Source organism: Festucalex cinctus, chromosome 8 (assembly GCF_051991245.1).
Source record: "Festucalex cinctus isolate MCC-2025b chromosome 8, RoL_Fcin_1.0, whole genome shotgun sequence".
NCBI classification, from domain to species: domain Eukaryota; kingdom Metazoa; phylum Chordata; class Actinopteri; order Syngnathiformes; family Syngnathidae; genus Festucalex; species Festucalex cinctus.
In genome coordinates, this window is record NC_135418.1 from 25,749,319 (window position 1) to 25,771,015 (window position 21,697).

The following is a 21,697-nucleotide window of genomic DNA, read 5'->3' on the forward strand; positions in this document are numbered from 1 at the left end:
CCCCCTGTTGTTACATGTTACTATCCGGGCTCTGGACATTGACACCAATTTATACTTAATAAAAGAAAAACACACAACTCAATCAGTCTTGAATGTGTTTAACTTTTTTTTTTTTTCATGTCCACAAGAGAGGTAGCTCATAGATCAAATGCAACAGCATTCCACAATTTTGGGGACTGTTCACCTTAGACTGTGTAAGTGTTGGGACAGCAACTAAAAGTAGTAGTCACGTAAGGAGAAAAATGCTACCAAATCCAACCCTATGTCGAAAGAATCACCTCTACTGGCAATATGTGATTATACTTCTTTAGAAAAGTGATTATTTGACCCTAATAAAAAAAATAAAGATTAGCAATATGTAACGTCTGTCAAATGCAAAACCGCACCTGCAGAATTGATATGGTGTATTTCAAAAAATGAAGAAAACAAAATAAAGTGAGGGTGTGCCTTGAGGGTATACAGAATGACTGCCTGTGCTCCACCTTGCTCATATTACAACCTGGAAAAACAAGTTCTCCACACATAAGCAGTTAACAGTCCAACTAACGGCAAGCACCACCACCAGCCATGTCTCAACAAACCTCTACAATCGATTCTTTTTGCATGAAGACAGAATATCAACGCACTCTTCGTTTGGACACAGAAAGCGTCCAGAGAGTGCTCTACGTGCAGGGGACCACATTGAAAGCAAACCTGGGCAGGTAAGATGCAGGTGTGAATGTTGGATAACAGACATCCTTCTCGTCAAAAATGAATGCTACTGCATGTTTTAATTGTGAATTTTTATTATTTTTTTCTCCTGACTTTCCCAGCGAATGCAGTAGAGCTCTGTATTTTATTGTAACTTGCCACTATATTCATATGCCAAAGATACATTATTTATACTGTCCGTAAAACTAAACTACAATTATGGCAAACATCTTTGTGAGTGATGTAAATTATATAATTATATTTGAGCCTGTTTGATTAATTTTGTTATTTGAGTTGTGGCATGTTGCATAGCTGAATTTTTGCTTACAGAGTAAAAAAAAAAAAGGGAAAAAAAAGAGATGCACCAATACCAGTATTGTTTGTCAACGATCAACGGCAAAGAAAAAGAAATGCCCCGATGCTATTACACCAATACCACTTTATGTGCATGTTAGACATGGATGACAATACAGTGTTCCCTCGTTTTCCGCTGGGGTTAGGTTCCAAAAAATACCCGCAATAAATGAAATCCGCGAAGTAGTTAGCTTTATGTTTTACAACTCTTATAAATGTTTTAAGGCTCTAAAATCCCCTACCACACAATTTAGACACTTTTCTCATTGAGGCATTTACATGTTCTCACATTTCTCTCTTGTTCAAACATTGACAATGTTCAAACCTTCATAAATTCTATAAAATGGGTATATTACTGTAAAAAAATATGCAAAATTGCACTTTAAAAAAAAATCCGCGATACAGCGAAAAGTGAACCGCGTTATAGCGAGGGAAGACTGTACAGCAAATTATGCTCTGCCAAAAGGATGACAAACTCCGCTGAGGTGACAGCGGCCACGCCCTAAAAGTTGGTCTTCGTCTCTTATCTACTGTATGTAATCCTTTTACATAGAGCCCCCCAGTGTTCAAACTGAGACATCACACACAGTAACTGAACCGCCTGAGAAATGTGCGAAACGATTATTCGTAAAACATGGAGATGTATGTTAAAATGTTATTAATACAACTGCATTCTGAAAATAATTATTGTGGTGCATACTCATTAAAAAATAAAATAACAATGCCCTGTTGCCTCGAATCAAATCGGCAAATCCGCTATTTGTGACTTTTTTGGAACCTGTCCTTTGTTTTCTGCTGAAAAACTCACAGAATTTGGTGCTTTCATGTGTAGGCCAAAGAAAAAAAAACAACAACAAAAAAAACAACAACAATTACTTTGGCACCGTCACAATAGCCTTCTATGTTGAAGTAAAATGAGAAATTTCATTTACATAAAAGAAGTGTTTTTCGTGGTGTCTATGGATAGAATCATATCAGCAACCCGGTGTTTTACGATATTATTGTGACATACACAGGAAATCTGTTAACCTGTTTGCCAAATTTGGTCACTTGGACTTCCGTAGGCTATATAGCGGATTACTATTTGATTTCCCAACACTTTACATTACATTACTCACCATCAACTGAAAGTCGACCCGGGAAGAAATATCCCTTCCAACTTTAGCACCATCTGCTGGATGTGGAAGCGCGCCAGTGAGTGTCCCACTAATGCCAAAAAGTGCTCTAATTTGCACAAACCATAAACAAGCACTAAATGTGCATTACATTCATATCTAATTGTAGTGCAATGTTGGAAAACACTATTTAAGTCACAAAGTGAACGAGAGGGAGAGAAGTAAAACAATGTGGGGGGTGAGGGAGGAGGGGGGGCTGTCACATGACCAGGGGGACGGAGTCAAGTCCACTTGTCTGACCAATCGCGACCCGGGGCTTAACTCCAGGCTTGTTCCAGCCTTTACTAGTCACTTGTTGAGTTCATGGGGGCGTCCGGTCCAGTCCGAGGAGAGACACCTGGACTGAGTGTACCGGCAGGAGCCATGATTCGCCCCCGCACCCTCAGAGTAGATTATGATAAGAGTGCAAACGTTGTATGTGTGGTTGGCTCTACGCTTCACGTGGCCTTGAACAGGTAGGTCAGGGGAAAAAAATATCTCCAAAAAATAATGGGCACTTTTTTGACACTTCAATTAGGAAATCTGATGTTGTCATGCGATCCAATATAAGAACTGTGTGTGTATATACAAAAATAATGTTTTATTATTAGTATTCATTGTCGGGTTACTTTTTGAACACCTTGTTTGATACTGTGTTGTATTTTGCATACTGTATCACATGACAGCTGTTGTACTTTGGTTTCCTAGCTACATGAGAGGGTCAAACAGAAACTATCCAATAATCCTAATGAATGGGAGTATTGTGGAAAATCTTAGGTACATGAATTAAAGAGGAAATGCTTTTCAGAAGGCCAATTCTTACCTATTTTCCACATTCGAAATAATTTGGGTTCTCATGCAATATTAAGTTATTTTTAAAAAGGAAATGATTTTTTAAGAATTTTTGGTGGTGAATCATATTTTTGATTTGAACTACTGAAATGAACGTGTGTTTTTTTTTTTGGTTTGTTTTTTTGTTTTTACAATAGTTGAATTCATTGAAATGCACCTGTAGCAAACATTGTTAAATTAGAACCTATTACAAAAAAAAGGCCAAGTTTTTTTATTAGATTGTACAAACCTGTACCTATTGTAGTGTGTCAAGCTTAATCTAAAATCAAATTTTGGAGGGAGGATATTATTTGTTCCTTCTTTTTGATGTCGATATGGAATGCGCAGCTACAAGTCAATACGCAGATGCTGCTGCTGCTGGCGGCACAGTAAAACAGGCCGCCTATTGTTGCAGTGCAAACACCCGAGACTTTGTTGTCTCATAGAATTGCATCTGCCGTGCCAAACGCCAGCCGACGCAGCACATCCGAGCCGAGACTGGATTACCCACTAAATGCAAAATGGATCCACTCATGTGCACTCGGGCCGGCCACTGAAAGATATTTCCCTCCATGTGTGTCACCTCGCCTGCCACTGGCACTCGGATATACAATGCAAGAATGCTACAAGCAAGTGAGGGCATGTTTAGTTGCGAGAATGTCCCGCATGGGGGTAATTCCCACCACCAAACGGCTGCTTCAGGATAAGAGAGAGGAGAGACAGTTGGGACGATAGCGTCTGTTGTGCAAACAAGAGGACGCCGAGGCCCTGAAGATGCCTTGAATCAGGTTTGGCAACAGCGGCTGTTGTTAAATATCCTTGTTTACTTTTGGCTGTCTTATGATCTCTTTGAAATGCGCATACAGTATTAGGTATTACGTTAACCACCTTCCATCCACAACAAATCAAGAGCCAAAAGCTGTGTCAAAAATGTTGCTTTTGATTGACATGCAAGGCCTCGAGCATCAGACAGTTGGGAGGACCCTTTAGGATTCACTTTAATTATTTTTCAAAAGCTGAATTAGTATTATGTTCATTATTGACTGTGGATACATTATCATATGCAACAGGTTGGACCTCAAAACAGTAAAAAAGTAACGTAAAAAGTAGGGCTAGGATAAAATAAAAAAAAAAAAAAATTGAATCGACTTTCCTTTTTGAGCCAGATAACGAGTCATAAAACCATGACTCGATTATTTTAATATCTCTTATTCCCATAAATTGATAAGAAAATGTAATTTTAAGGTCATTTTTTTTAATCTTACTTTTTAAGTGTTTTCTTACATTTATGAAAGACCTGTCTTATTGCACTTTAAGACAAATCAGAATATTTTTAATTTATATTTACAATTATTGAATTTGAATTATGAAAATATTTTCATCTCATCCTTGCTCTTTGTTGCGTAGCGCTTAAATGACACACGTTACTTTCATTAAAAAAAAAAAAAAAAAATCAATCAATCATTTAACAATTACTGCCTCCACAAACTTTAATTTGGAATTTAATGTTTGTGGAGTTTTCATTATTTCCTTGATATTTAAGAAAGGATGTTCCATAAGTAATCAATATCGGATTGAATTGAAGCGAATCAAATCGGAATGAACTCTTTTGAATCGAAACCGAATCAATTGAGGAAATTCGAATCGATACCTAGCCCCAGTAAAATGACAACAGTCTACTTCCCAAAAAACTATACAAAGAGCAAATTGTTGAATAGAAAAGTACAAAAATGGGAAAACAAAAGTACCAAACATGTAGGAAATAATTAACCAAAAACTATGGTGCAATGCAAACCAAACAAAAGCACCATAATAAAAGGAGAAGGCGTCAAAACACGTGGTTTACGGTAATGGGAAGAGGGAGCAGGGAGGGTTGCCAGGAACACACTGAAAACTCACGGAAATAGGAGCGTAATAATAAAGGTGAAGCAAGGAGTGAATCATAACCAGGAGCGAGGCATGACGAAAACATTGATTGCTCGCTCAAAGGAACAAAGCGAACGATTTAGGATCTTCTTGGTGTGGGCGTCTTAAGACTGGTAGCTGATTATTTCAAGCTCCCAGTCAGGTGACCCTTGTGCAACTCTTTTGTTTGTAACTGTCGTACCTTTTAATTATGTGACGTATACACTGCGTTACCGTGTGTATGAAATACCACATGTCCACAGGAGCGCGCCTCCCAACTCCAGATTCTTCTCAGTCAAATGCACCCCCAACGTGCAGTACAGCATCGTCCCGCCAACCCAGGTGACCTCTCACCTCTCCCCCATCGGCCTGGATGGAAAGTCGGTGCTGCTCATCAGCATGAGCAGAGCCAGCGAACATGAGAACGACAGCAAGGTAGCAAAACATGACTGAAGCTACATGTGATGATGCATTATTAAGGATGACGTTAATACTGTTATGTGTGAACCTGCCTTGTGTTTTTATGTTGCAAGCTTTCCGTCCGATACTACGGAGAGAACGAAGAAATTTTGAGCAACGCCATCCTGCACCTGACTGCACTTGGTATGCTAAAATATTGGAAAACAACACATATTTGGTAACATCATTTGGGTGGATTTTTGCTTTAAATCACATGAAACTTGTTCAGAAATCTCTCTTGACGTGGATGCCGACCGAGATGGCATCGTGGAGAAAAACAACCCTAATAAGGTGAGCTAAATGCTAACATTACTACTTTGGGCAAATTAAATTAGCCAGTGTTAGCTTTGGGGAAGTGCCATTTATTTGCAGTGTGGACACAAAGGGGTGATCATCTCCGATCTGAAGTGAGTCTCCAGAAGTCTCCAAAAACACAGTAAACTAGCTACATTTGTTGCAAGTTGTTTAAAAAAAAATGGTCGCATACTCTAGTATCTCATGGTTGTCATAGTAACAAAAGTTTTTCGACTGTAGATGTGCCTAATCAATTGTCAGTAAGTGTAAAAACCTCAAGGCCAAAATCTGAAGCAAGTCACAGTACGATTTCAACTTGATTTGTTCCCGGAGGTAATTACCAGAGAAGGGAATGCTTGGGTCAGTTTACAGGGAAGGATTATGAACGTAGGAAATGATGATTCAGAATACGACTACGATACCAATTTGACTTATGATGTTAGGGATGCTGGAAGTGGGGCCCCAATGGACATGGAGCCATCCTATTGGTCAACTGTGACTCGGAGCGACGCTACGCCAAGAAACTCGACACTGAGGTGGACTACATCTCCAAGTTGTCTGGTAAAAGAAGACGCACCTCCCCTCCTTTTTCTTCATTCATAATGAGAGCATATTTTTCAAGTAATGTACTTGTTTATAAACGGAGCCAATTGTGCTCAGTTTTGATTTGACAGTTGAGATATTTTTATTGTCGTTTGTACACTGTACAGCTGCATTGCATCAGACAGTTTCTACTACTTTGGTTACCTGCTTTAACTACAGCGAACCAGCGAATGGAAGGGAGGTGTACCTAATGTTGTGGCCTTTGTGCAGATCTGCAGGACATGTCCGAGATGGTGCTGCGGACGCGAGGCCCCGCCAAGCTCCCGGATGGCTACAAGCTCACTATGCACATCTCTCAGGGCGATGCGGAAAGCGTCAGGGTCTACAGGGCCAGGCCTCACTCGTACAGCAACTTCCTGTGTGAGTAAAAAACTAAACAAAACAAAACGATGAGTCATGTGAGCTGCTTGAATCATCAATCGTGTTTCTTTATATCAGCCGGAGTATCGGGCGGCTTTACGAGAGTGCTGACCAGCCAGACGTTGTCCGGGCAGGTGCCGTACCTCGGCGGTGAAGCCGAGATGAGCTTTTACGTGGAGGGTCTCAGGTTTCCGGACAAGGACTTTGACGGACTCATCACGATCAACCTTAGCCTGCTGGAGCCCATCTGTAAAGTAAGAGCTCCTCAGTTGTAATAATAAGAATGTGGCCTTTGAAATCGGCCCTCAAAAGCCAGAGAATTATGTTATTCTAATAAGCCTCTCATGACTAGGGTCATGTAAGGGTTATGTTTACGGTCACAACTAGGGTCATGCAAGGGTTATGCTTACTGTCATGACTAGGGTCATGCAAGGGTTATGCTTACTGTTATGACTAGGGTAATGCAAGGTTTATGTTTACTGTCATGACTAGGGTCAGGCAAGGGTTATGTTTGGGCCATTCAAGGGTCATGTTTGGGTCATGACCGTGAGGTCAAGTGTCTGTTTTGAACTGATGTAACCAGCATCTAGTTTCAACTGGTAAGACGCTATGTGATGTAAGAAGCTATATGATGTCAGGAATTTGACAGCCAATCAGATAATTCCATGTCAGTCCTGTTACCCATATGTCAAGCCACAACCAATTAGATCGTTTCACTCTCTATAGAAGCCTGTCTGAGAAGTGTTTTTGTCGGATTATTACTTCTGTTACCTCTGTCTCCCTGTGCACCTCCACAGCCCAAGTTAGCTTCGCGTCTCTTGATGTTATGTGAATAAAGTGTTAAAATCTTTATTTGCGTCTGCGCTTTGGGATCCAACCTCAGAACATAGCAAAGCCAACTTCTCACCTATGTTAACAGGGTCTTCCCGAGACCCCCATTTTCACCGACACCGTCGTGTTCAGAGTGGCACCGTGGATCATGACGCCAAACACCCTGCGGCCTGTTGAAGTGTTTGTGTGCAGGTAAGAAATAAATAAATAAATGCTTGGAAAAATATCATGTTTTGCAAAAGATTGTCTCCAATCTTCTTTTTCGCTGCCTGCTGCTCAGCACGTCGGATAACTACGGCTTCCTGAAAGGAATGAAGAGTCTCGTGGCGAACAGCGGCTACAAACTCAACATCTGTCACGAGTATTTGAACAGAGGGGACCGCTGGATGCAAGTAAGATCATGCTTATTTTAATTTATTTTTTTTATATTGTGTGTTCTCTTATTTAAATTTTATCCATTCTATGTGGAAGTGTGCATGTATCATAAATGAAGGTCATATTTCGGTAGGATGAGCTGGAGTTCGGTTACATCGAAGCACCACATCACCGCTTTCCCGTGGTCCTGGATTCCCCCAGAGATGGAAAACTGGTGGACTTCCCATACAATGAACTACTGGTGAGCGAACAATTGACCCAACCAAATCTGAATAATGAATCAAGTACATCAAATGAGCCTTTAGAATCATGCCAAATCATGTTATTCTCTGCTCTCAAATACTGCGTGTCCATAGACCACCACACCACACCCTGCTCAACTGTCAATCAAATTGTTCGACCTTGAAAAATGGATGCTACTGCATCTAGCATCTGCCACTGGAAAGCAGCAATGCAGTGGACTGATTATTATTTTTTTTTTTAAAGAAGCTTCAGCTCAGTGTCTGACAAAGACTGACTGTGTTTCATGCTTCTCTGAGGTTTATTAATTAATAAATGTAGGGCCTTGATCAATCATTGCCTTATTTGTTGAACAGGAAGTTGGCCCACTGGTACACGTTTATCGACTGTACAAGGCCACTCTTGGACTGCTGCCCTCTTAACATTCCTCCATCCATCCATTTTCTGAACATTTGTAACTTAATAATTACCGATAGAAGTGTTGATTCTTGCAGTTTGTGTTCAAACAACATTTAGAGACAAATCCCTGACTTCACTTTACAGGGTCTTTTTGTATTGCATTTGTAAACAATCCCCTTCAGGGTCCCGACTTTGGCTATGTGACGAGAGTGGCCCTGAGGAAAGACGTGAGCAGTCTGGACTCGTTCGGCAACCTAGAGGTCAGTCCTCCCGTCACGGTCAACGGCAAAGAGTATCCGTTGGGAAGAATCATCATTGGCGTTGCATTTCCCACGTAGGCTTGCCTTGGATCGTTTTTACTTTGGATGAAAATATTAAAGGGGAATAATAAAGACAACTGTCATTTGTTAAAGAGCCACCAAAGGACGAAACATGACCAAAGTGGTTCAGGACTTCCTGTGGGCGCAGAAGGTCCAAGAGCCCATCGCCTTGTTTTCCGACTGGCTGGTCGTCGGCCACGTCGACGAATTCATGACGTTTGTTCCAGCGCCAGACAGGAAGGTAAACATTTTGTTGTTCTCAAGTGGCACAATGAGAAAATGTTTGATGCATGGCAGTGCAACTTGGAACCAATACATGGAATCGGCTATTAGCAGATAGGGATATAACGAATCGATATCCAAACATCATGATCCAATATTATATTATCCAATATTACGATAATTATCACGATATTGTGGGGAGGTTGGCAATATAAAAAAGGTCACAATATTGTAAAAAAAAAAAAGAAATAAATAAAAAATACAAAGTGTGAAAAAGCCAAAGATACTCCCACAAGTGCACAAGCTCTAGCACTACCTAAGGACTAAATAGTGCACGAGGGGAAAACACTGCGGGCTATATGGCGGACGAGGAGACAAAATGGCGGACGGGGGCGTAACCGTTTTAAAGTCGAAACACCTTAGGTCAAGTGCGCCTTAACTTGAACACTCCTTGTAATTGAGAAATTTCAGTACAATTCGAAAGTTTCCGAAACCTTCCCTCCACTGACTTTGCTGCTCTTCTATTTTATCCTCAATGCCAACATGATTAGTTAGTGTTATTTTTTATTTTTTTTGTCTGTCATGTTCTCACTGGCAGGGCTTTCGTCTGCTGCTGGCCAGTCCGGATGCAGGATACAAGCTGTTCAGAGGCCTCAAGAACAACGGTCACGGGCAGGCCAGACTCTTTGAAGGTATGTCTGTCTATGAGTACAATTTTGCTTTTTGTCCTCATTGTACAAAATTTACTTCTTCAAAGGACGGAATGACCAAGAGCCAATCACAGTGGATGACATACTGGAAGATGAAGATTTCCAAGCTGGGAACAACTACGTTCAGGTGAGTCGGGTTATCTGGAACAATTCAACAGCGCTAACACAATGAAGAGACATTTGTTTGCCTCCCTGTTCAGAGTTGCATCGACTGGAATCGAGACGTGCTGAAGCGAGAGCTGGGCCTGGACGACGCCGATATCATCGACCTGCCCATCCTCTTCAAGTTAGAACAGGACATTGACCACGAGTCTCGAGCAGTCGCCTTCTACCCTGACATGGTACGTTTGAGAAGCAAACGCACAATAGGAACTATTCCGAACATCTGGGTATATTTGGATATTTCTGTAATGCAACACACCTTTATGGTGAAAACAAAGGTTGTACGGTACTTTATTGCTTTTGCTTGTGACTCGCATACAAACCAGGCAGATTATTATAATAGACAAACGATATTTCATCACATTTAACATCAAAATAATCCTCACAAATCAAATTCCAACTATCCAAATTTCAATGCTTTTCAAAGAGCGGAGAGCTTCCTTTCACCGAGTAAGACCGCCATTTTGACTTGTGACGCGTTTGTGACGTAACTTCGGAATTGTCCATATGGAGAAGCGCGGCTTCTTGTCTCCAGTTTGTAAAACGCTAACTAACTACATTTTACATTTCTGTAGCACAAATTAAATACTGACGTAAAACACACGAAACGCAAATGGAACAATGAGACTCACTCTTCGTACGTTTTCTGGCCTTGTAACTTTCTGTCTGATATATGTTTCTTCATCACAAACACAGGTAGTCTTCGATGTAAACAAAACTGCCGCTAAGTCCAGTTACAGCTTTCCAAGGACCTTTAGTTGCCCAATGAAGTGCCTGGCGTAAAATAAAATAAAAAATAAAAAAATAAAAATAAAAATGCAGCAACAATAGATAATTTACGACAGTAAGCTCTTCTGAAATCAATTGTTTTTCAAAACATAAAACGTTGTGGAATCACGTAGAAGCGGCCTCACGTGCTTTGTTTGACGTCATGTTGAAGCGACGGCTCCATCTGTTGTTGACTTGTTGTAATGCAGAATTCCAGTATATGCATGATGTACACGCTTAATATTGTATATTATCCAGGTGAACATGATCGTGTTAGGAAAAAATCTGGGCATACCCAAGCCCTTTGGCCCCAAGGTGAACGGCCGCTGCGCCCTGGAGGCGGAGATGTGCTCCCTGATGGAGGGCCTGGGACTCACCTGCACCTTCATCGACGACTTTGCCTCCTACCACTGCCTCCTGGGTGAGGTCCACTGCGGCTCCAACGTGCGCAGGGAAGGCTTTGACTTCAAGTGGTGGCACCTGGACATGTGACTCGGGCAGCCCGGGACTGAGAAACATCACCGAGGTGGTCTTGAACGTCATTAAACATCTGTTGTCTTTATTTACAATGAGGATGCAAAGCAATACCGTATGTACAAAGCGAGTCTTTTCACCAAGCAGACAAGAACAGAAATACAATCATTTTCAAACAGAGCGCACTTTGGGTTGACCACCGTTAAAAAAGCACAGGCCAGACGCATGGATGTGCTATTTTTGTTGAGCCACCAGGAGGCGCAAGCCATCTGCGCTCCAATCGGGCAGGTTCAGTTCAAGTCAAATCAAGGTTTCAATCACGAGGGTTTTTTTTTTTTTTTTTTTTTTCCTCCTGTATTTTTCAAACCTTTTTACACAAATGGGGAAAGTAAAGTAGATTTGCAAAAGTAAAAGGAAGCATGATGTGCCTTGTGTGTTACATTCAGGAATCTCTGGAAAGATGAGCGCTCACGAGACACAATCATTTGGAAAGGCAACCTCAAGATGAGTCACAGTGTAGTTAAAAAAAAAAAATACACTTGACAAACACAAACGTAATAATTTTCTATGGAAAGCCATTTGAGCATTTATGTGATGCCCTACTAGTGCACTCAATTGTCCATGTACAAGTGCTATTAAGAATACTACACTAGTGTAACAGTTATCTTACTAGTAACATTTGTTCCACTACTATGACATTTCTATGCACTAGTACTGTAGAATGACTACATTAATGGTGAAGAAAAACTGCAGTATTTCACAACTGTTACTAGTACTGATGGTGACATTAAAACATTTTACGCATCCCGCGCTTCACAAGCAGTACTAGTATTGCACAGATGGCAAATATTAGAACAATTACATGTTACTGAGAGAAAACTGTGCTATCGCTACTAGTTTGTTTTGAAAGTATACTAGTTAACTAGCACTTTACTATTAGCAGTACGAGTACCACACAGATGTTGACTAGTTGAACTTCATGTTACTAGTAAGGAAAAAACGCTCTAGTTTACTACTTTGTGCTACTAATACTACTAGTAACATACCTCTTGCACTTCACTAATACTAATTGCACTAGTTGAGTACATGCTACTACTAGTCAGGGAAAAAAGTCATCAATTGTGTGCTGTTACTACTATATAGTGACATTGGGAAATTATACTAGTTAACATCTAGTGCTTCATTAGTCGTACTAGTTAAATGCAGATGCAAACTAGAACTACTACTACTGTGCATTACTATAGTAACTTAGTAAGGGAAAATTTCACTAGTTAACTGCATATTACTAATACTAGTAATTGTGACATTATAGCATTTTAAATGAGAACATCTACCCGCTCCCTCACTTGTAGTACTAGTAACACACAGATGTCAACAGCTAGGAGAACTACTTGTTACTAGTAAGGGGGAAACTGCTAGTTGTCAGTGCATGACAAAGCGCTACTATGTGCAGATGTCGTGTGGTGGAAAAAGAATGTCACTAGTAAGACAGTCGTTCTAACTTGTCTTAATGAGGACAAAGTGTGTACTAGTGTAGGACAATTCAGCGTACTAGTAGGATAATGGCTCTCGATAAGTGTCCTATGTCGCAACCATTAAAAATGTGTGCAATGTACACTGCACGTGGAGATGAATAAAAAACGTGAATCACTGGTACGACCAACATGGCATCAGAAAAGGGTTGTTGTTGTTGTTTTGTTTTGTTTTGTCAAGCATGTTGACAACATGCACAGTAGCACTCACAAACAAACACAAACTTTTGAAAATGCTTTGTTGCTGGTTGAGGCACCACAGCAATTTTTTTTTTTTTTTTTTTTACTGCCATTGTACCATCAGTGCAGTCTACATTGAGATAACTGTACCTTTTTATGGACATATTGAGTTTTATTAAATGCTTTTTTTTTAATTTATTTTTGGTCGTCCAAGCAAGTGTCCTCCATCCTGAAGGATGCCGACATAACAAATGCTGTCGATTCCTCAAATGAACGTAAAACAAGGGAGTCACACTGACACTCAGCAGGTCAACAGACAAAACAATCGACGAAAAAAAAATCTCCATCTTTCAGTTTCTCTCAGCCGAAGTCTTCAACACGAAGATGAAGTTGCGCACTGACAGTTGATGATGATGCTGCATGGCCTTTAAAGGATTTTTGGGGAGCAGGAATGACGACCCCGACGTGGCGTCCTCGTCGGCGGGCGTCTTGCCGGAACGGCTGGCGGATCTAAAGCGAACGCTCCCTCTGGGAAAGTTCTGCCGACCGAGTCTCAAGGTCGACGTCGATCAGGTTCCAGGAGGTGACGCGACCCGTTGGCCCGGTTCTGAGGTGTGTTGCCTCTCCAAGAAATGCTGCAAAAGCAGAAGGGTCACAAATGCTTTTTGAGAGCAGTTCTCAATTAATATGTATACCTAATGACATGACATAAACAAATACATGCCACAGACGTGTCTGCTAGTCAACCTTGACTGTAACGACTTTTGCTCCAATCAGAAGACAGAAAATGCTGACGTTAATGTGGGCCAGCTTGTTGGCCCTTTCAGGAAAATTTCAAATAGGATTAGTTAAAGAAATTCTTCAATTTACATGGGCCAGTTTGATTGACCCCTGTGGCGCACACTTCCACCATGTGTGATCGAGTAAATATGCTCTCGCTGTGGTCGACCAGAAATGGATCCCAATCACAAATAGCAATCATATAATCGCCCAGCCCTACTCCTCCCATATGGACCCCTACAAATGCCTCACAAAGACGGATTAGTGAGTGAGTGACCAACAAGTGAGTCATGATGCAGTCGAAAGCAGCCTCTAACCTGTTAATGGACGTGGATGCGACGAGTCAGTGGCGCGTGGCTAACAGTTCTGTGTGAAAACACAAACAACTGTTAAATATCAGCTTGTGTTCATATTTTAAAAAAACAAAAAACAAAAACAAAACATCTATTTATAAAAAGGAATAGTCGTCTTTTTACCGAGGACTTGTGCTCCAGCGGCGGGCGCTCCGACCTGGAACGGCTTTCTGTCACTTTCGACTCGGGTCCCTGAGGCCCGTCGCTTTGATGCTGGAGTCGAGATGGGGGAGGATGTGCGGCTATTCAAATACATCTAATCAGTACGGCGCGAATATTATAGTCATTCTTCACAGAGGATAAAAAAAAAATAAAAAATGTTTTTTTTTTGTCTGTCTACATGAGCTGCTTGACCTTTTATATGCATGTTAGAGCATGTGTAAACTTGTAATCATGCACTTTGTACAAACACAGCACCAAAAAGATCAATAACGAGAATATTAATGATATTTTTTTTTTGACGATCTATACCAGGGGTTTTGGATGTTTCCCTTCTCCAACACACCTGATTCATATGATCAGCTCATCAGCAGGATAAGCCTGATAAAAAAAAAATCCTGTTCATTGGAATCAGCTGTGTTGGTGGAGGGATACATTCAAACCCTGCAGGACTCCGGCCCTCGGGGAGCAGAATTGCCCACCCGTGATCTATACAGTTTATGAAATGACTGCAATAGTTTGAGATAGTAATGAATGATGTATGTCTACTGTATAATGCATGTACAGTATAACATAAATAACATACTCACCTGTGAAACCTACATGGCTCATACTGAGTGATCCATCGTCCAGAGAATCTCTCTTGAGTGGTGTCGTGGCCGACACACTTTCCTGCAGTGAAGTTAGAAATGTACACTATTTTTATTTTTATTTATTGTATACATGTCATTAACTAATTCACTCCCAGCCATTTCCGTTTTACTGGATTTTGACTGATTTTGCAAGGCCCACAGAATATTGTGCTCTATTGCTATAAAAACATGGAACCAACCAAAAGAAAGATTAGAGTATCTTCTTTCATCACAAAAAAAAATCACATTTTTAACTGTTTCCGTTTTGCAGCAATTAGCATTAGAATATAGCTAAGTTTCATCATTATTCACAAATCTTTTTAGAACTGTGGGGAAATCAGCTTGTTTTAACATACTCCTGGTTGATCTCTTATACTCTGCTCCACCTGCTGGCCGTTTTTGTAATAACTATCATTGCTTTAAGCTTTCTCTTCAGTTCAGAGGCTGCATCAAAGCCTTCTGTATGCTCTAGCATAAAAAAACAAAACATTAAAATATATAAATACATCTTTGGGACACTTAAAACATTGAATATAAAACATATTTATACGTTTTTGTGAGCAAATGAGTTAATTTATAAACATTTTAAATTATAAACCAAAATCAAAATACAATTTATATGTATATTACTCCACCCCTCATTTTACTCATGCACCCAATGTTACGTCCAGCGGGCGTCCACGGCACTCACCAGTCCCGTTTCGTACTCGTCGTCGGCCTCGTGCTCATCCACGACGCTGGCGAAGCTGCTGGCGTTGGAGGAGGAGCGGGAAAGGTCCTGAGCCTCTGGGATGGACGGCGCCCTGCAACACATGACCGAACTACACGCCCTACGTCAACTCGGACCACTCTTGGGCCTAATGATTCTTTCTTCATCAAAGCGTTATGAGAGAGGGAGAAGAAGCATTAAAAGTGAGGAGCTACCTGTTCTTGGCAGGGGCAAACTCCGGAGAGCTGTGATTGGACGAGTTGTCTGATCTGTTTTCCTGCGAGACGTGGCCGCTGTCGGACGTCCTTTGGGTGCACGGTGACACGTCCCGGCTGCGGAGCGACATTGTCACGATTGAGCGAACTTGCGTCGATCCAAAAATCTTCAAACAATTTTGGCTTTAGAAATGCCGCTGCTAGCTTAATACTCAGAACTGATTAAATAATTACAATACTCGCAGGCATATATTCTTTATCCTCTGCAAGAACCGAATTGTCGCAGCTTATCAAGTCATTAATACATTCACTGCCATAGACGGCTTTAGACGTCAAAGATTCATTTTTTTCCTGCACACGCAATAAAACAATGTGCAAAAAAGCTTTTTCGTTATGCATCAACTTGGTATTAAAGCAACAACAGTAAATTGCAGCGTTTACTACACATAGTTTAAAAAAAAACAACTTTTGTGTAGTCTCCAAGAATATTCAAAACATGCGGACATCCAACTTTAACACATTCACTGCCATAGACGGTTTTAGACGTCAAAGATTTTTTTTTGTCCTGGACTGGCAGTGAATGAGTTAATATACTGTACCTCCTTTCTTGCACCTCCTGGATGTTCTCGATGCCGATGGCGCTGCTCCGGCGGGAACTGAAGGGCCCGGACTTCTTCCTGGTGGGGCTTTTCCCCGGAATGATCAGGGACTGCCCCAGAGATGACAGTCAGAGGCGCTCAACATGAATGTTAATGCTAAGCTATGCTAGGCTAATAGAGGTGTGATAATATCATCATGAAAAATGTTCATCGTTAACAAGTTTAAACAGGAGTAAAAAATGACCTACTGACGACTGCAAAAAAAAAAAAGGAGAGTTGTCGTCAAAGCGTCACAATACACGGGAGATACATTAGCTGCAGCATCTGAGCACAACCAAATGGAGAGAAAACATTCACCAAGAAGGGAGAAAGAAACATGAACCTCTTCTATTGTTCCTATCCCTATGGCGCTGCCTCGCCGGCCGTATTTACCGGGACTTTTCCCCGGGACGAGCAATGACTGAGGTACACAAAGGCAGGGGCGGGGCGGGAGAGAAGAAAACACATGGCAGGTTGAAAAGCAAAAATAAACAACACATTGTAAGATTTCATGCATTGTATAACATGCACAAACACACGCAGCCACACACAGATTATTAAACACCGACAAGATCAATGTTTAAAAACAAAAAAAACAACAAAAAAAACGGAATATAGTTCAAATTTACAGAGCTTAGCGTGTATTTACACTTGATGTCATTATTAAAAATGGTAAAATATTACCTAAAACAACTTTTACAGTTGATAATCCCGCCATCAAATTTACAAGTGCGGAAAATTATTTTCAAAATGTATAAAAAAGAGGAAAAAAAACAACATAAAATAGTTGCTGAATTGTTTTTTTGTCATTTTAATTTGTTTTTGTAATTTTTTCATTTTATTTGGGGAATTTTAATAACGCCCCAGACACAGTAAATACATTATATTATATACACCAAAAACATGGCCCTGGTTGATCTCTTATACTCTGCTGCCACTTATATGTATGTATATATATATATATATATATATATATATATATATATATATATATATATATATATATATATATATATATATATATATATATATATATATATATATACATACATATATATATATATATATATATATACACACATATATATAAAGTGACGTAACACAAACTGGAAATGGCTGTAGTCGACCACTAACCTACGTGCCAACAGTGTTGACGTCCTAATTACAGTAAAATCGTATTTGAAATATACCACTTGGCCATATCATTTGTAAACTGAAGTGTCATTTGTCCCCTGAGCTTGAGCAACCCTTGGGCAGGCACGACCCACGTGACCCCAGACATCTTCATTCTGCAGCCACGCGTCATGGAATCACACAGCGAGGCGACATGCACAATACAGACACACATTACAGTATGTGTCACATGCAGCAGCAGACACAGGAGGAAGGGAGCAAGGGAGTCTGGGTAGTCAAACAGCCGTGACCAGGAAAATCCAATAATACCGCTTTTAAAACCGTTTTTTTTTTTTTTTTTTTAGAGATTTCACTGTCACACAAAGAGCTGAGGACTAAGAACTGAACGGTTGTTTTGATTTCAGTTGAGTGCGACTTGTAAAGAAGAATAGTGGGATTTACATGTCAGGGTTCCTCCGCAATTGAAATTTTAAAAACCCACATTTTCCACACTCTTATTATCAGACTTCTCTGTAATAAATAAAGCAATACATGTTTTTTTTAATTCATTCATTCTAGTATGGCTGTGCAATTACAATTTCAGTTATTACACTCCACAATTACAAAATCGGCATAATTGTAAACAAAAATAAAACAGGGTGCACCCCGCCTACTGCCTGAAGCCGGCTGGGATAGGCTCCAGCACCCATGCGACCCTTGTGAGGTGTAAGCGGTTTTAAGAAAATGGATGGATGGAAGTTTATATCTTTGCACCTTTTTTAAAATTTTAAAATAACTAATTTAATAATTCTTGCTTGGTCCAAAAGGAACTTGCATAATTATAGTGTTTCAAAGAATTTTTTTTGTGTTAATAATTTTTACATATTTAAACATTTTCTTTTTTTCTTGTACCAAAAAACAAACGATTGTCATAATCGTGATTTCAATTATTATCAAATTAATCGTGATTAGTATTTTCTTCATAATCAAGCAGCCCTAAATTCCAGCCAGCCCGCCAGCCCAAAAAAAAAAAAAAAAAAAAAAACACAAAAATTGAACAATTATGTTCTTAACTTATTGACTACCAGCGATTTTCACAGAAGAAGTATTTTTTCTTCTTTTCTTCTCTTCATGGCCATGGTTGATCTATTATACTCTGCTGCCAACTGCTGGCCGTTTGTGTAATAACTACCATTTCTTCAACTGTTCTTTGCAGTTGAGAGGCTGCATCAAAGCCTTCTGTATGCTCTAGCATTAAAAAAGAAAACAAAACACAAACAAAAAAAAACAAACAAACAAAAACGTATAAATACGTCTTTGGGACACTTAAAACATTTAAAATAGAACGTATTTATACGTTTTTGGGAGCAAATGAGTTAAATACAAAAGTCTTACGTGAGGAGCACCCACAGGACTGTGTTTACCTCGTAAGATCTTTTTTTTGTTTATTTATTTATTTATTTATTTTTTGTGGAAAAGGTAACATCCTTGGAAACAAATATTTTCCCAAACAAAAGTTTCCCTGTTTTTCCTAACCTATCTATGTAAAAAACCTAATTCGACACCCCTCCCCTATATTTGCGTAGGAATCCTGACATGCGGATGGATCATAGTGTAATGTTTCCTGTGCTGAAGCACAAACGCGCTACTTACAATGCCGGGTGTTTTGGGGCTCTCGGCCAGATTGTGGGTAAAGCTGCCACTGTGACTAGTGGAGACTGTGTGTGACTTCTTGCTACTGAGGCCCATGGCGTCCATTGACTGGCTTCTGCTGCGGATGACCCGCTATACGGAGAGAGATGAGGACACACGGTCAACGGGGTGGGGAAAATGAATGGCGTCAGTAAGGCTTGCATCATTTGGGGCGGGAGGTCTTGGGTACTTTCCAGGTAAAACGTCCCGAATGCAGTGGGGGACCTTGAAAGTCGAAGGTGTTCTTTCGTCAAACAAAACTCGGAGAGCAAGCTGCTGCAAATCTTATGGATTAACTGCATGGTTGACTTGACATTTGGGAATGGAATGGGTTCATTCAGTCATTTTTATATACTAATTGATACCATGTTGAGCATACAATCATTTAAAGGGAAAGTCCATTAAAAAAAAAAATTCCAACATGGTATTCTGATTAACCCGTAGGCAGTATTGTGACCCGTTTTGGGCTTTTGGGTGGTTCTGACCAAGTCATTTCAAAATAAGATACTGTCTACGGACTACGATTGCATTTGTGAATATGAAAAAAGCAGCAATATCCACCAAAGTCACTTTCAAAACACTACATTAACATCACACACATATGTTCCCCATGGGCGTGGCACCCCATGTCAAAGCCAAAAAGGTAAGCAGAGCTGCAATGAGTGTTGTGAACTACAAATTTAGCTTTTGTTAACAGCATTTGTTTCTAATTAGAACCAGATACATGCAATGTCCTGCATGAAGTTCTGCTTCCACGGCTGAAAATTATTTTACTGTCGTTATGGATGCTCACTTTTTTCCCCCCACTCTGGCTTGTGCGAGTAGAAGCTGCTGTAGTCATGACGCCAGGAGTCTGTACCGAGTCGTCATGGTGACACGTGACACCCGGACTCGCCATTGGACAAGCATAATATGGGCTAGCATATATAGTGGCTTACTTGCATGACACAGGGCTGCCCCTCACAAAAAAAAAAAAATTGTAAAAAGTATATCACAAATTGGGGTGTTAAAAAAAATCGATTCGGCGATATATCGCGATACTACATCGCGCGATTCTCGAATCGATTCAATAAAAAAAAAATCTTTTTTTTTTTTTTTTTTTTTAAGAGCTCAGAATTGTTCATTCGGTAGTCTTACCGATTCAACGTCTTATCATCACTGCCTTTTTTTTTTTTTTTTTTTTTTTTGTGTGTGTGTGAATCGATTTTTAAACTTCCATTTTTAATGGAAAAATATTCAACAAAACGTCTGACTTCGGGTTAGGATTCACACCTTGAGCATGGAAGAATGTTATATGAACGGAACATTAAGCCTTAATATTTTATTTTAATGCTGTTCAAACATGAAACAGATTACAACCTCTATAAGACTGAAATTTCAGATAAATAAATAATACATTTTCATATAAATCTTACACTCTACAAGCTTACTGATTAGTATTTTCAAAATTTGAATGAAAAAAAATCGCAACAATCGACTTATAAATTCGTATCGGGATTAATCGGTATCGAATCGAATCGTGACCTGTGAATCGTGATACGAATCGAATCGTCAGGTACTAGGCAATTCACACCCCTAATCACAAACATGTTTTCATAACACCTGGGGAATTGTTTTCAGGTGTGAAAAAATGCACAATATGTCTCCATTTAAGTGTTTATCAGGCATACACAATCAACGCTCCCACAGCTGCGGCTTGGCGGCTTGGACGCTCTCCCGCGGCCTAAATGGATTGATGGAGGACGGCCAGTCAGGACGGAGAGCCTCCGGTACATAATGTCAAAAAAAAAAAAAAAAAAAAAAAAAAGAAAGAAAAAATTATCCGTCGCAAGCCAAGCGAGTAAATCAAGAGCCACAGGCCTGGTCCTTTGAGATACAAAAGCCATTTAGTCTGCTTGGCTTTGTCGCGAATGAATACCCAGAATCCCCGGGCCGAGAGACAAGGGAGGCAAAAAAAAGCATCTGCAAACTTCCTCATTCTCACTCATGCAGATGAGGTCGCAGCGAAAAAACGGAAGAGGCCGTACCTTGAAGGACTCGAAGAAGCCTCCCCCTCCTCCGCCTCCTCCGCCGCCGCCGCCGCCGCCGTTCTCCAGTTTGTCTTCGTCACCGCCCAGGCCCATCATGGACTGGCTGTTGATGTGCAACTCCTCGTACAGGGTCTCCAAAAGGGCGGAACGCGTGCGCTCCTGAAAACAAACATCTTCACAAGTACTGTATGTACAAAAAAAAATGGTGGAAAACTAGCACTTATTGGTTGGGATGACAGTAGACTCACGTGGGAACTGATCAATAGCATTGATTGTGAAAAGGTATAACAAGAATGAAAATGAAATGTTTTGAGGCACTCGCCTGTAAACAGACTGTAAAAATGCTTTAGAATCACAGAACACCCATGCAAAGTAGTCAAATTAGTTATTTATCATGTGTTTTCTATTTTGGTTACACTTCAAACTACTATTAACTCATTGACTGCCATTGATGGAAAAAGACGTCAAATAACGGATTTTTGCTGGGCTGGCAGTGAATGTGTTAACCACAAT

At 40.3% G+C, this 21,697-nt stretch overlaps 2 protein-coding genes across 13 annotated transcripts in view; one reads left to right on the plus strand and one right to left on the minus strand.

Annotated features, from left to right (window-relative positions):
- The first annotated feature begins 527 nt into the window (after positions 1–527).
- On the plus strand, positions 528–12,814 carry padi2 (peptidyl arginine deiminase, type II). 3 transcript variants are annotated; one of them, XM_077530995.1, is made up of 16 exons: positions 528–701; positions 5,198–5,369; positions 5,468–5,537; positions 5,623–5,684; positions 6,131–6,248; positions 6,501–6,650; positions 6,729–6,904; positions 7,570–7,673; positions 7,762–7,873; positions 7,990–8,097; positions 8,678–8,829; positions 8,909–9,056; positions 9,636–9,729; positions 9,795–9,874; positions 9,948–10,088; positions 10,936–12,814. In XM_077530995.1, exons 1-16 carry the CDS (start codon positions 568–570, stop codon positions 11,167–11,169), a joined length of 2,055 nt encoding a protein of 684 aa, XP_077387121.1. In that variant the 5' UTR covers positions 528–567; the 3' UTR covers positions 11,170–12,814. The 3 variants fall into 3 exon arrangements, with proteins under 3 accessions (XP_077387121.1, XP_077387120.1, XP_077387122.1); XM_077530994.1 differs by lacking the exon at positions 528–701 and adding an exon at positions 2,459–2,674; XM_077530996.1 differs by lacking the exon at positions 528–701 and adding an exon at positions 2,750–3,817.
- Positions 11,216–21,697, minus strand: part of rap1gapb (RAP1 GTPase activating protein b) — a 94,867-nt gene continuing 84,385 nt past the window's right edge. For 8 of the 10 annotated variants that reach the window (XM_077530987.1, XM_077530985.1, XM_077530982.1 and 5 more), the window contains 10 exons: positions 21,182–21,343; positions 19,116–19,247; positions 16,693–16,770; positions 16,311–16,420; positions 15,712–15,828; positions 15,479–15,608; positions 14,746–14,827; positions 14,120–14,238; positions 13,961–14,009; positions 11,216–13,498 (listed from right to left, as the gene is read on the minus strand). In XM_077530987.1, coding sequence (XP_077387113.1) covers positions 14,001–14,009; positions 14,120–14,238; positions 14,746–14,827; positions 15,479–15,608; positions 15,712–15,828; positions 16,311–16,420; positions 16,693–16,770; positions 19,116–19,247; positions 21,182–21,343 — 939 coding nt within the window. In that variant the 3' untranslated portion in view covers positions 11,216–13,498; positions 13,961–14,000. The remainder of the gene's footprint in view (positions 13,499–13,960; positions 14,010–14,119; positions 14,239–14,745; positions 14,828–15,478; positions 15,609–15,711; positions 15,829–16,310; positions 16,421–16,692; positions 16,771–19,115; positions 19,248–21,181; positions 21,344–21,697) is intronic. The other 2 variants (XM_077530984.1, XM_077530983.1) reach the window with 2 other exon arrangements.

Coding starts and splice junctions, on each gene's coding strand:
- padi2 (XM_077530994.1), top strand. CDS start 2,523: ATGGGGGCGTCCGGTCCAGTCCGAGGAGAGACACCTGGACTGAGTGTA. Junction 5,685..6,130: donor AGAAAAACAACCCTAATAAG/GTGAGCTAAATG, acceptor TTATGATGTTAG/GGATGCTGGAAGTGGGGCCC. Junction 7,674..7,761: donor GTTGAAGTGTTTGTGTGCAG/GTAAGAAATAAA, acceptor CCTGCTGCTCAG/CACGTCGGATAACTACGGCT.